Genomic DNA, 13,837 nt, shown 5'->3' with positions numbered 1-13,837 from the left:
CAAAAATTCTGCAGAACTGCCAATGCTGACGCACCTGTCCGGGACCGAACCCTCCCACTTCCTCTCTGACACTTCTGAGGAAAAGATCTCCGTCCTTATCCCAGCACAGACCTCCAGGAGGTCCAGAGGGAGAAAAATGGGCAACATGGCAACAGAGATTGTCGCCTTTCTCCTGACCATCTCTGGCTGGATCCTTGTGTCATCAACTCTGCCCACAGATTACTGGAAGGTGTCCTCTGTGGATGGGACGGTCATCACCACAGCCACATTCTGGTCCAACTTGTGGAAAACTTGTGTTACTGATTCCACTGGTGTGTCAAACTGCAAGGATTTCCCTTCAATGCTGGCTCTAGATGGTGAGTTTTGCTCATGACGATGGTGAATAACCACCATGAAATCTTCAACCTTTGTTGTTTATGTGGATGAATGACTACCATTGTAATCACATGCATCTGGAACTTGATCTTTCTTTTTCTGACACTGGCTCCAGGCCATAAACAAAGGCCACATTTAAAGCTAAAGGCCATCACAGCTGAACCGATACAACATTTTAATGTGTCCAAATAAAGCAATCTGAGAAAGTCATACAGTCACACAGTGGTCACCATTACCCGATAGTGACAACAGTGTAGTAGTCACTTTAATGTGTTCATGTAGTATCATTTAATAGTAAATGAGGCGTAATCTATAGAAGTTTTGCACTAAACATTTAAAGGCTTTAACTTTAAAAAAAAGCTGTATTTTTTGGATTTTGGAACTTAAGCTATAACTCTACTCAAATGGCCCTAAAATGAATCAGATGGGGGTTACAAAATGTGGCAATTCTATTTGACAATATTTTCTCAAGTAATCGAATATGTGAAAATAGTAAACCTGATATATTGAGCTTGAGTTGTGATTTAAAAATCAAACGTATTCCTGTACAGACAAAGGGAATTAAATATAAAATAATATGCACAATATTAAACTCACTAGTTTTACTACAGAAAAGAGCTCTAGACTGGTTGACTAAAAAATAATGCAAATCATTTTTAAATGAACTTTCAGAGACTAAAAAGTGTTTCCCAAGACAATTTTAATAATTATTTATTAATTAATTTAGATTTATTTTATTGAAGGCCAGTGGTCTTTGTCATGCTATTTTTGGGGGATATAGGTTAATTTAAATTGTTTTACATGCATATTATGTGAATGGGTAAACAAATAAATATATGGATATGCATGTGTTGTGCATTTATTTTTTTTATCTTTTCCCGTTTTTATTCTTCAAAACAGGGCAGAAATGTATAAGCACGCTGCTTCTATCTGTGACATTCTTCGATTTGGTCTTTGCTCATTGCATCTGTGTGACTCTCTCGACTGCAATTTGCAAGAAAATAAGGCTACACGAGAAGATGGTGCTTTACATCACAAGCCAAAAATGTTTACAACCACCAAGCACTGAGGTTGTCCCACCTCCCTGTCATGCAGCTTATATCCAGGTGTGTCGGGGTCTGATGATCACTGCTGTGTGTCTGGGTTTCTTTGGTGCCATCCTTGCCCTAGTGGGAATGAAGTGCACAAAAATAGGAGGTTCAGAGACAACCAAAGCTCGTCTGACTGTCCTCTCCGGCTTCCACTTCATCCTCAGTGGTAAAATCTACATTTTATTGATAAAAACAGGAACTTCCTTCGTTTTGTTCTGGTTAGATTTTAGTCAGGTTGTTAAATTAAAACGCTTCTATTTCTCTCCATAGGCCTGTGCTGCATGATTGCATGCTCTATATATGCTCGCAGGATCACAACTGATTTCTTTGATCCCCTCTTTGTTGCTCAAAAGTAAGTTTTCACAATTAAACGACAGACGTAATCGACAGCTGATCAAAGGTAAATCTTGATTATTATCTGTCACCTTCTCAGGTTTGAGCTGGGAGCTGCTCTCTTCATCGGCTGGGCTGGGTCTGTGCTGTGTGTCCTGGGAGGCCTTGTCTTCTGTCTCTCCCTCTCTGAAGGATTCAGTGTCAGGCAAGATGCTAAAGCTGTAATTCCACATCTGTCATGAGCTTCATGGACTTAAAACTGCAGAGTTTAGAACTCCGGCAATTTAAATAATTACTTAAACTGCAATAGAGAGAAAACATCCAGTAATCTTTTTCAACATCTTGTCTCATAATTGCTGAACCTACAGCCCAAATGCATGATTGCCAATGATGGCTGAATGTTTCCTGTGTTACAATGAGGACCTTTTAGAAGTGAAAGTCACCTTGACTGTGCACAGCTTGGAAGTATTGTATTAAACAAACTAAGAGCCAGGTTTCTTTCCTTTTTTCTTTTGTTGACATCCTGGGGCATCATGTTTTAACCAGCCTTGCTGAGCACATGCTAATATTATAGATAAGGCAAAACAACACATTTGATCACTGTGGGGTATCATTAAAATACATACGAAGACATAAAGCAAGCCAAAAACAAAACAGGAAATGTGTCACATTGTATTAAATACCAAGGAAAATGTATGAGATTTAAAACGAGACATTGAAGAAGCCTGTCTAATGTGGGGAACAAACCTTATCCCTGTGTTCTCTTTTAAACAGAATTTATCATTATTGTGATTAAAAAGTCAAATAATTAAAGATTGATTTTTGCTTCTGGGTAAAAGTTGGAGCAACCAGAAAAGTTTTATTTTAAATTACCTGTTTTAAACAACAACAATATCTCAGTTTGATAGATTTTGTCCCTGGTCAGCAGGCGCATCTGATGATGGACCACATTGTCAAATTTCTTGTTTATGTTATTTTTTATTTATACTTTATTTAGCCAGTAAGGTCCCATTGAGATACAAGATCACTTCTTCCAGGGAGTCCTGGTCAAGATAGCAACATAAATAGTACAAAGGTATGGAGACAAGACAATTTAGAACAAAATAATAGTAATTAAAAGGAGTGTCTAAAAGAGAGATATAATAAAGTGCAGTATATAGGCCATACCGACAAGATCCTTAATCTGAAACACTCACCCTTTTTTAATGGTGATTGGCACCTGGGACTCAAATATTATACCAACACTAACATGGAAAAGGTGACAAAATAGCCCTGCTATGCATCGTAATGTTAAAATTGACATAGCATGTAACCATGTTAATGTCAGCATTTACCTTTCAAAATAAAAGCTTGGAGGTTCAGTGTGTGAGAATTAGTGCCATCTCATGGCGAGATTGCAACAAATGGAGAACTCTCTCCAGTCTCCCACTCACTCTGCCGTTTCATCCTATTTATTCGATGGTTTGGGCTTCAGGTTTATGTGGGTCGTGTCGTTAAATTAAATTGCGTAAAATACGTTAAACACTGTAGTTTTACCAACAGGTTGTGGAAATATGTATAGATTTTTGGATTGTGGTTATTTCTTTGTTTGCATAGTAATTGTTTGTAATATTATGCTGAAGGTTTAGTCATGGAATTAGTAATAGTAAAAAATATGTGTACATTTAAAGAGCTGCCTTTGCACTGGGTCTTGTTAGACTATGTCCTGTGACAAAGGTTTTTACACCTCATCCAAAAGGTCACAAATACAACGGTAACATCAATGTTGGATCGTATTGACACAGCTTCTCTCTATTCTTATGTCACAAACATGTGTCACATGTGCTTGGTCCATACTTTTCTGATGTCAAGCTTACTATGCTACTATTTATGCACAAAAAACACTTTACCATCAGTGGCCCAACAGTTACAAGTTACCTAAATTGTTACCTAAGTTTTAATTTGTATTCCTTTTTTTCCTTTTTCCAGAACTGAATTCTCCCATAATGGAGTTGCATCTTTTGTGGAAGCTCGCAACAAGCACAGTAAGATGACTAACAGTCTTCACAAGGAAGCAGGGGAACACTCAAGGCAGTTTGGAAAAAATGCCTATGTGTGAAAATTGACTCTTTCCGATCTTTTGGGCAAGAACTATGTAAAAATAATGCCAGAATATTTAGTTATTGGAAAGTGATTTGGCACCACACAGTTCAAACCCTGAGGTCACCTTCAGCAAACCTGCTTCACTGTGCATCTATTAAATATGTATTTTGTATTATTCTCCTAACAAAGCCAAATGTTATGCAACAGTTTCAAAGCATTTTTTTAACACACAAATGTGAGCTAGATTTCTTTTGTAAGCCACATGCAATTGTTACCCAATGTAATTTTAATAATAATAAAAAAATCGTTTTAAGTTTGAGTTTAATAATTATCTAAGAGTTTAATTTGATAAAAGCATCCATATCATGTATTTTTCTCAAACTGAGCTTCCTTCTGCTTCTGCTGATCTGCCCTCCAAGGGTCACTATCACAGCTGACCCCACAGAAGCAAAGCTGGAGACTCGACCGGAGGTTTCCCCTCCTATCAGCCATCCATCTCCACCTGGGAATTATTATCAATAGGAACCCCAGGCTATGTTACACAAAACCTCCCGCCCACAGGTTGGATACTCGAACCAGCCGAAGGGGAAGGAGCAGTTGGCCTGTGCTTTCCACAGCACTGCATCCGTAAATAAGTGTCAGGTGTCCATGGCTCTGCCGAATGCTCCCTGATATAATGATAGTATTGTATGGTTTAATATCTGCATTGCTTTATTGTTGCGGATAATTAAAAACACACCAATGTAATGCTTCAAACTGTTTCTAGCCCAAGGAAATGTTTAATCTAAGTAACAGGTCTTGATTTATTCAACTCTATAGTAATAACAGTGAACGCAAGTGTAATGTGTATCCTATGTTAGGTTACTTTATGCAAAATGTATGGATGGGACATAGATGAATTTAAATGGTCATCAAAACCAAAAAGGTGCTTTCAAAACTTTGGTGCCAATTTCCCGATGAGATGCTGAGAAATTCCACTGAATGAGTGAATAATAAATGACATGCCGGTGGAGGAAAGGTTAGTGGGACATCAGGACGAGCACTTAAATTTCTTTCCTCTTACTTATGGCTGATTATGGTAAATTTTGGCATTGCAATAAACCTACCGTACCTACAGGAGAAAATGCCTGATGTGCTGATTGTAAAACGATACACATCCTCAGGCTTCTATACATGATTTAAAGAACACAGAGTGAGGTGTTGCAAGATGACACTGCCTCATATTAAGGGATGACTGAGAGAAAGTTGGTCAACACTGACCTTTACATGGTATTTTGTTGGGAAAAAGGTTATTGTAGCAGCAACAGGACGAAGCTTGAGGCAGATCCATGATTTCTCCTCCATCCATCCATCCAGAACTGCAATCACACCACCAGAGAGCAGCATTAAGACACATTAACAGTGCACAGATCTGAGGAAGCTCCTGCATATGTAGAAATAAGTGCACTCTGGAACAACACAGTCACTCAGATTTGATATTTGCTCTTGTGCTCTATAAAACTGGGTCAGCTCAGATCATACATAAGCATTCTTTTGTTCATTTTTTTTCTTCTTCACTAAACAAATTAAGGTTACCCAAGGTCCACCTTTCCCAATATCTCCCCACCACCACCACCACCACCAATATCTTAGTCATAAGCCAAGAGGACAAGAGGGGCTCTTTCATCCCTGAAAGAACATTCATCACTCCCAGTAAATCTCATTAGCTCAGATTTATTTCTAATTACAACAGCACAAAGATGTTCTGAAGTAATTATAAGACCCACAGAACAATGTGGGTCTAATAACTAGTGGCTTAAAGCCACAGCAGCCACAGCAGCAGTGCTGTTGCATATTATGGAGCATTAAAAGGTCAGAAGTAAATGTAAACTGAGACATAAGTGTGATGCTTAGCAATTTCAGTGAAAAATGCACAAAAAAAATGATGTCTTCCCTTTCAAAAATAAACATGCAGTAATGAAACACCAGGTCACATATTGTGTTTCATGTGGACATGTCACGTGACAGAATCAGGTTGGGACACTCTCATTTAACTTTTATCTGTGAGTTAAATGTTTGGGGAACAATCCCTGATGATGTCAGGGAGATGTTATCAGTGCTTTGACTCAAAGACGTTTAGCAGAAATCCCAGTACTTAGGGTTAGGTGTGGAATTTCAAAGATGGGGACAGTTACAGAGCACAGAGGGTCTATTAAGTTTTACTTCTTTAATTAACTAATTTAACTGCCTTTTTTTCTTTTCTTTTCTTTCTTGTATTATATAACTTTTGACTGTTCAGTTTTGTGGTAGAACAATACTAGGTGGTCTTGCGGGAATATTAGAAGAGCATTTATTTTTCTGGATATGTCACTACTACTACTACTACTTTAAAGTATTTGCAAGGAGTTGATGATTTGAAAATGTATTCAATGTATGATTTTATATCTTATTTTCTGTAAATGTAAATGTGCGCTTAAGTCCAGGGCAGCCTGATGGTCACATGAGGTCCTTAGTAATTTGAGATACATGCTTAGGTGAGCACTCAGACTTGACACTGTAACTGTGGGAACCAAAGCGACTGTTGTCTCTCACCCACACGTACAATAACAGCTGATAAACAACAACGCGCCCCTGCTGTGTAACTGGGATCCAGTCTTCAGCCTCCTTTTCTAAGAAGAGCAGTGGAGTAGGAGGCCTCCTCAACATCTGGTTGACTTTGGAGTAAATCTGCACGTTTGTCTCAGGAGGAGCATGTCTTAGCTCATCTATTCACGAGATAACGTAATCTTGTGGATGAGGGTTTAAAGACAAAAACAGAAGCTTGACAGAAGAGCTTCCTTGAATCTGAAGATATCCAGTCAAACTCCACGATGAAGATCCGTGTGGTCCAGATCTGGGGTTTCCTGATGACAGTGCTGGGCTGGATCTTTGTGGCTTGCACTATGGCCATGGAGGGATGGAAGATCACATCCATAGGGGGAATGGCGGGCTCCTCCATCATCAAGGTGGCGTGGTATTGGTCCAGCCTCTGGAGATCCTGCTTTACAGACTCAACTGCTGTGACCAACTGTTATGACTACCCGGTGCTCTGGTCTGTGGAGGGTATGGAAAAACCACACTCTTGTCTTCTTGCTAACAAATCCATTGCTCTTCTTTTATTGTTGATTTGTGTTTTGCCGTGTCACTGCAGGTCACATACAGATAGTGCGAGGCCTGCTGATGGCAGCGCTTTCCCTGGGAATGCTGGGGTTTGTGCTCAGTCTCATGGGTATGGAATGCACCTTCCTTGGGGGAAAAGACCGTGCGAAGTACAAGAAGATCTATAGTGGGGGATGGTGCCACATCATCAGTGGTAAATGTCCAGTTTTATTAACAGGACAGGGTCCTTAATTAGGTGTGGTGGTTTGTCATATATTATGTTCATATTATTGAAATGTGTTTGTTTTATATAAATATTTTTGTGTTTTGATGAAGGCATACAGTTCACAGAGACTGCCTTAAGCACAATGCTTTAGCAGCATGGGTCTTGCAGTCTGTTGGAACCTGAATCTGTCCTAATTTGAATGCTATCAAACTGTTGTGTTAAAATTAACAAGTTCTTTCTCTTCCTCTCAGGTTCCCTGTCCACATGTGGATATGCTGTTTATGCACAGTATGTCTCAGTAGAATACTTCAACCCTGACTTTGATGGACTAAAGTAAGTTAAGAAATGCAAACAGTACATATTATGTAACCTGTCTTATAAAATAAAACGTGGAACATTTATCTGACCTCAGGTATGACCTCGGCACCCCGCTGTTCCTCGGCTGGGTCGGCTCTGCTTTTCAATCGACGGGTGGGTTTTTTTATCTGTGGTCTGTGTGCAAGCCACTCTGTGGAGGAACACAAATGTGAGTATTGATGTGTTGTTGTTGCTGTAAAATATCCTCATCCTCATTTTAAATACCAGTGTTCAAGACGAACTGACTCCTTATACAACATGCATGAGTCCCTGTTTGCAGGATGACGTTCTTAACATACATCACTGTTTTTGGCACTTTTTAGTTGAAAAAAAAATTCAACTTTGAGATGTAATAAAAAACAAAGTTAACTACCACCGTATTGTAAATCAGTTTTTTTTTACTGTACATATTTAAAGAAATTTAAAATTTAAAGTCTCACATGGGTTTGGGTTCTTCAAATTTGAGATAATAAAAATAGTTTTCTATACGTTCTGGACAAGACTGACATATTATGATGATAACATGGAAATAAGACATTTTTACTGTACCGTTTGGGAGAAGTTTTTATCTATTTTATCTTTTTAAAGCATACCGTAAATGAAAAAAGTTTGAGCTGCTACAAACGATTGGCCACAGTTCTTGTCTTGTTACTTCAAATGAAAGCAAACCCATGTGTGAAATGGCAGAAATGGATAATTAAATCTAAATGGCGTCAGAATCAATAGTTTGTATAATTCACAAATTAACAACAAAGCCTCAGAAAATGTAACAAAGAGATTAGCAGAGAGGAAAGTAGCTCACTGATAGCAGCAACCACCAATACGACTCTTTATCTTGGCCCCATCACATAATTTTCTGGTTTGGGCAAAACATGTCTCTCTGTTAGTAACTATCTACTAGCTAAATCTAACCTAAAACCTTCAAATATGCAACAAAACAATTGGTCTGTTTCTCGACTGTGTCAAGCCATGAAGTCAATGATTATGAGTTAAAAATAGCATTAAATTTGTTGTAAGAACTGTCTTTATCACAACCTTACCTGTGTTACTGTTGTGTATGAGTTGCTCTGCTCTCTGCTCCTTAGTTACATGCTTCGATTTTTTTTCTATGTCAAACATTTGACATGTTTTAGCAGGAAAATCACAGGTGTCACTCATTTACACTGATTACATTAGTGTTGCAACTTCATTAATTACACCTGTGCATTTCTGGCTGTGACTCGTCAAAATGGCTGCTTTAAAAAAAAACACAAGCTTTGTTTACATGCTAACATTAGCTAATAAGAGCTAATGCTACTTTTACAGCTATTACTACACAAACCATTATTTTTCAATGTAACTTTTGTTACTTTTGTAAACCTATTTCATGTCACGTACAGAAAATCCAAATAGTCATGAACATGCATAACTAACCACTGTGATAGCTCAAAAGTTCATGTTTATTTGGGTTCTTTAAGTTAATATTTGAACCTGCTGTGCAGCGATCTTAAAGTTGATGCACAGATTAGGTCATATCCAGCTTTTTTTAATTGAAGAAACCCACCAAAGAAAAATCATTTCACTCTCGATTTTAATCACAATTCACTTAGACTACTGTAATGCATGTCACTCAGCTTTTTTAACCAGTATGAAAAAACATGAGCATATTACATATTACAATTTTTTTAAATGTGTTCATGGTCTTGCCCCACAGTATCTGTCTGACCTGCTTCAGCCGTACGCTCTCTCACGCTCACTCAGGTCTGCAGATCAGTCGTTGTTAGTTGTCCATAAGACAATGGGGAAGTTTAGAGATGACCACGCATTTTCAGTCGCTGCCCAGAAACTGTGGAATGAGTTGCCTCTGCATATCATTTTTCTCCTTGGCCTTATCTTTTTTTTATTTCTACTGATATCTGTGTGCACTTTGGTCAACTGTAGTGTTTTTAAAGTGCTTTATAAATAAAGATGGATTGGATTGGAGTGCTACTTTGGATGAAAAACGTCCCTCTGATGCTTCAATTAGGGATCCATAGACACGTTTCAGCCATCAAGGCCTTCATCAAGGCAAACGTACAAAATGACCATCCCAAGTGATATTATGTAGCTTTCAGTATGATTCTCTTTGTAGGAGTTTTTCAGCCTACATCCTCTTCTCATTTAGACAAGGCTCTGCTGTACTATGCCACTTGTTTTTTGTGTATTTGTAATGGATAATGGAGTTGCTGGTTCATGATGAAATTTTGTTGGACTGGGGACCTACCCAGGGTGTACCCCACCTTTTGCCCTATGTCAGCTGGGATTGGCGTCAGCGCACCCTGCAACCCTCATGTGGAGGGTAATGTGGTAGAAGATGAGTGATAGAGTGGAGATGGACTGATTGTGTCCAAATCCATGACCTTGGACATGCAAACATGGATCATAATGACTTCAGCTCAGCAGACGTGTCCAGTTTGACAATAACATAGCACTCTCTCTCTCTCTTTGTCTGTCCAGGGTGATCACCATAAAGCCACAACCAGACCCTGAGCAAAACAAGTCCACCACCGCTCTTTCCACAGTGTCAGGGATCACCTCCAAGACCAAATTGTCCTCGATATCTGAGCTGTCGTCCAAGTCTGAGCGCTCAGACTTGTCCAGCATTTCCTCCAGATCAGAACGTACATCCAAATCTGGACGCACGGCTAAGTCGGGTCGGTCATCAAAGACTGAGAGAACTATCAGATCTGCGCACTCAGGATCAAGGTCAGGGTCAGGATCAGAGTCTGGCCTTTCGTTGAGGTCCAGTATATCGACTTTGACTGAGTCAGGGAGCAGCAGCGGTGGCAGCAGCAGCAGCAGCAGCAGCGGGGGTCGCACAGTGTCGTCTTTATCAGGCAGTTCCAGGAGTGAGACCACACCATTCATCAAAAACTCTTACATCTGAATAAATGTGTCGTACACATGCGATCGAAAGAAAATTTGAGGCCTTGCTGTGTACAATATGACTGTTTGGTTAAAGCTCTCGTGTGTTACTTTTAAATATACAGAGATACCCATTACATTTGTTGATGTGAGGAGCCTATCAGCTCCTCACGATTCTTCTTCACAAAGTGGTGTTTCGATCTTGACATTTGCATGCTGCACACAGGAAGTGACAGAGGGAGGCAACAGGAAACTTGCGCTAGTAAAGTCAGACGGATTGTTGGATTATGACTGGAAACACAAAGAGGCGCACTAAAAGTTTCAGAGGTGAATTCTACTGATCCAAAAATCTGGCTGTTCTTGCAGCCACCCCCACTCAAGTCTGATAGTATTGCTTGACAAAAATCAGATAAAGGACGCAGCATACAATCAATATTACATCTTTTCTGTTTACTAAGACCAAACAGAAGCAGAATAATGACAACAACCGCAAAAGATTTGAACAAAAAAGACGCATTGCAGCTTTAAAGCAACTTCAGTTGTGTGTGTTTCGTATTAAAAATGAATTAAATTGCTACTTCATTTATTTAATTTGTCTGATATGTTTTCATCCTAAACTATCTTTAAACTTGGATAGCATGACACATAAATGGTCAGCCTGTGTAACCTTCACCAGGCTGGTTGACAGTAAACACGGTGTGCTTTGTTTTTGTTCAAACCCTCACCTAAATACACGAGCACCAGCAGCAGTTCGAGCAAAACACTTGTGGATCATTTCATTTTCTTGAAGAAGGTAGGGTTGATTTAAACCTTCTCGTCTGCTCTTTTTGTTTTAATCAAATAAAGTGCTACAACAAACTTCTCAATGACTCTTTGTGCTTGGAGTCTTTGATTGTGCAGACTGAGAGGATGTGGAGGAGACGGGCTCAGATTCTGGGCCTGCTGCTCTGCACTCTGGGCTTGGGTTTGGTGGTGAGCACACTGGCAATGGACCACTGGAGGTAAGGAGGATTACATTTACTCTATAAAAATTTGGAACACATTTCAACAAAGACATCTTACTGTCCTGATGTTGCAAAGAGCTTCAGAGTTCACCTTTTTTTATTCCGTTAATAATGTTAATGCTACATTGTCATGTGAAAGTGTGAAAGTAATTTAATAGGCGAAATGGGTCTAATGAAAAGTAGACGGGTTGCATGATGAATTGTGTTTAGTCTTGTAATTTCGTGTTGTTTTCGTGAATGAGTGATTTACACTTATTATGCATTTGTCCACTGAAGATCAGCTCAACTGGAAGGTGAAGTGGGTAAATCCTCCGTGGTAGTGACGGCATGGTACTGGTCAGACCTGTGGAGGGACTGCTATGAAGACTCTAGCGCTCTGGTGAACTGTGTAGACTTGGGGGTGATGTGGACGGTCAAATGTGGGTACACTCACAATAATCTCTGATTGGCTTTGAGCCTGTTCACGCAGAGAGCACAACATGTTCAGTTTTGATCAGGGTTGGCCCAAGACTTTATAGGACCTAAGCTGAATTATTTTTTCCCCAATTGACTATTATTGATACCAATGTCACGCTTTTTTTTTCTTTTAACCTTAGAGGGTAGTAAAATCACAAAATAGATTAATTAGCACTTTCGGAAACTTTCAGAATCTTAGAACAAATGTGCACTAAATGAACAATCTTCAACTACAAAATAAAATCAAACAACTTAAGCTCCATATCTAGATTTCTGTCATAGGTTCAAAAGATGTTGTGTTTTTAATTCACATATGTCTTGGGCCAGCTCTGGTTTTTAAAACATTCAATAAAAAAAAAAATTATTTAAGTTACACTTTTTCAAGTTCGTCTGATTGTGCTGTTACCCAGCATACATCCAGGCAGTCAGAGGTCTCCTCATGATCGGCATCTCCCTCGGCCTCTTTGGCACCGTGCTCGTGTTTTTCGGCCTGGAGTGCACACGCATTGGTGGAGAGCAGAGAAGTAAGGACAGGCTGTTAATGACGGCATCTGCTTTCCAACTTCTCGGCTGTGAGTATATGAACTCTTTGGAATAATCAGACAGTGGGTGAGAACGTCTACTTACTGGTTGTATGTGTCATCGGTTTTATCCCTTATACAGGTGTGTCAGACCTGGCGGCTTATTGTTTGTACATAAACAGAGTGGTTGTGGCATATTTACACAGCAAAGCAGATCCGTCAAAAATGAGGTAATATTAGGACTTTGAATATCACTCACTCATCAACAATCACATGTGACAGAATGCAACACAGTAGCCTATAGTGTAACTGTTCTCCTCAGCTATGAAATTGGACCACCACTATATCTGGGTCTGGTGGCGACTTTCCTTATTTTCCTTGGCTGTATTACTCACTGTGCAACAGTTTACAGAAGAGAACACCCACAAAGGTTTGTTTACTCACTGTCCACCCATAATTAACTAGACTATATTCTGTCAAATGTTATCTTGTCTTATACTGTCCCCGCAGCAGACGTCCAATGTTTCCTGTAGAAGAACAAGAGTTTCGAGGAAGAAAACACATACATGGCCACAAAAACAGGTCCAGTGTTTCCCAGAGTGCACCTGCCTACAAGATGACTTCTGTTGTGATTGTGTGATACAAAAGGTTGATTTGATTAAACATGATTTTGTTTGGAACTTCTCATTTTTGGTGGCTCATCTTATGCACTTGAACCTCCACTATTGTACCAGATGATTGCGCACAAAAACAGACAATCAAGACATCAACAATAAAAACTAGCTCCTTTTTTTTATTATGTTGTGTTTTATTTGCATTTTTAGTTTATTTTAAAGCCTAGCCTTCTCCTCTTCATTCCACCCTGTGTTGTGTTTTATGGTTGTATTTGCTTTTTAAATTTTATTTTTGTGTTTTTATTTACATCTTTTGTTTTATCTCAAAGTTAAAACAGGGTTTTTACTTTTTTGACTTTCTAGACTTTTTCCTTTCATTCCACCCGATGTTGTGTTTTATTGTTGCGTTTACTTTTTAAATCTTATTTTCCTTTGAGCTGCAGTCCTTGTACGAAAGGTGCTGTACAACTTCATTATTATTGTTAGACCTTTGTGTTGTTGTATAGGTAACGTATGTGGTGATACATCACAGGACTGATCAGTGATTAATCTCAACCTTTAAAAGAGAACAAAATGAGAAACTTTCATTATTGATGTATATGCATTTTAATATGTTGGAATTTTGGGGATTTTTATTTTGTATAATCACTTCAGTGCAACAGTCTATGTAGAGATTTGTTGTATTTTTTTATGACCTCATGACTTTTTTCTTTTATGTCTCATGTTTCAAAGCTATAAAGAGCTTTGTATCCTGGCAAAAAATAAACTTTATTATTAA

At 38.9% G+C, this 13,837-nt stretch overlaps 3 protein-coding genes across 5 annotated transcripts; all 3 read left to right on the top strand.

The window, feature by feature from the left end:
* The first annotated feature begins 112 nt into the window (after positions 1-112).
* Positions 113-4,115, top strand: LOC122765256 (claudin-10-like). Its single transcript, XM_044019417.1, has 5 exons — positions 113-356; positions 1,471-1,632; positions 1,737-1,818; positions 1,900-2,004; positions 3,768-4,115. The coding sequence occupies exons 1-5, from the start codon at positions 137-139 to the stop codon at positions 3,895-3,897; spliced, it is 699 nt and encodes a 232-aa protein (XP_043875352.1). The 5' UTR covers positions 113-136; the 3' UTR covers positions 3,898-4,115.
* A 2,358-nt stretch (positions 4,116-6,473) lies between these two features.
* On the top strand, positions 6,474-11,322 carry cldn10e (claudin 10e). Its single transcript, XM_044019183.1, has 5 exons — positions 6,474-6,962; positions 7,051-7,212; positions 7,476-7,557; positions 7,637-7,750; positions 10,057-11,322. Exons 1-5 carry the CDS (start codon positions 6,731-6,733, stop codon positions 10,484-10,486), a joined length of 1,020 nt encoding a protein of 339 aa, XP_043875118.1. The 5' UTR covers positions 6,474-6,730; the 3' UTR covers positions 10,487-11,322.
* Positions 11,216-13,233, top strand: LOC122765102 (claudin-10-like). 3 transcript variants are annotated; one of them, XM_044019184.1, is made up of 7 exons: positions 11,216-11,257; positions 11,350-11,465; positions 11,745-11,887; positions 12,335-12,496; positions 12,588-12,675; positions 12,750-12,875; positions 12,956-13,233. In XM_044019184.1, the coding sequence occupies exons 2-7, from the start codon at positions 11,374-11,376 to the stop codon at positions 13,083-13,085; spliced, it is 741 nt and encodes a 246-aa protein (XP_043875119.1). In that variant the 5' UTR covers positions 11,216-11,257; positions 11,350-11,373; the 3' UTR covers positions 13,086-13,233. The 3 variants fall into 3 exon arrangements, with proteins under 3 accessions (XP_043875119.1, XP_043875122.1, XP_043875120.1); XM_044019187.1 differs by lacking the exon at positions 11,216-11,257 and having other exon boundaries at positions 11,374-11,465; positions 12,768-12,875; XM_044019185.1 differs by lacking the exon at positions 11,216-11,257 and having other exon boundaries at positions 11,374-11,465; positions 12,959-13,233.
* The last annotated feature ends 604 nt before the right edge of the window (positions 13,234-13,837 follow it).

This window comes from Solea senegalensis, linkage group LG2, assembly GCF_019176455.1.
Source record: "Solea senegalensis isolate Sse05_10M linkage group LG2, IFAPA_SoseM_1, whole genome shotgun sequence".
Lineage (NCBI taxonomy): Eukaryota > Metazoa > Chordata > Actinopteri > Pleuronectiformes > Soleidae > Solea > Solea senegalensis.
The sequence above is the reverse complement of the archived record's forward strand: the minus strand, read 5'-3'. Positions and strand labels throughout refer to the sequence as shown.

Bases quoted from the DNA above. Each gene is read 5' to 3' on its own strand.
- LOC122765256 (XM_044019417.1), top strand. From the start codon at position 137: ATGGGCAACATGGCAACAGAGATTGTCGCCTTTCTCCTGACCATCTCT. The intron at 1,819-1,899 runs GTAAGTTTTCAC...TCACCTTCTCAG, and splicing joins CCCCTCTTTGTTGCTCAAAA to GTTTGAGCTGGGAGCTGCTC. The intron at 2,005-3,767 runs GCAAGATGCTAA...TCCTTTTTCCAG, and splicing joins TCTGAAGGATTCAGTGTCAG to AACTGAATTCTCCCATAATG.
- cldn10e (XM_044019183.1), top strand. From the start codon at position 6,731: ATGAAGATCCGTGTGGTCCAGATCTGGGGTTTCCTGATGACAGTGCTG. The intron at 7,213-7,475 runs GTAAATGTCCAG...TCTTCCTCTCAG, and splicing joins ATGGTGCCACATCATCAGTG to GTTCCCTGTCCACATGTGGA. The intron at 7,751-10,056 runs GTGAGTATTGAT...TTGTCTGTCCAG, and splicing joins CTCTGTGGAGGAACACAAAT to GGTGATCACCATAAAGCCAC.
- LOC122765102 (XM_044019184.1), top strand. From the start codon at position 11,374: ATGTGGAGGAGACGGGCTCAGATTCTGGGCCTGCTGCTCTGCACTCTG. The intron at 12,676-12,749 runs GTAATATTAGGA...AGTAGCCTATAG, and splicing joins GCAGATCCGTCAAAAATGAG to TGTAACTGTTCTCCTCAGCT. The intron at 12,876-12,955 runs GTTTGTTTACTC...CTGTCCCCGCAG, and splicing joins AGAAGAGAACACCCACAAAG to CAGACGTCCAATGTTTCCTG.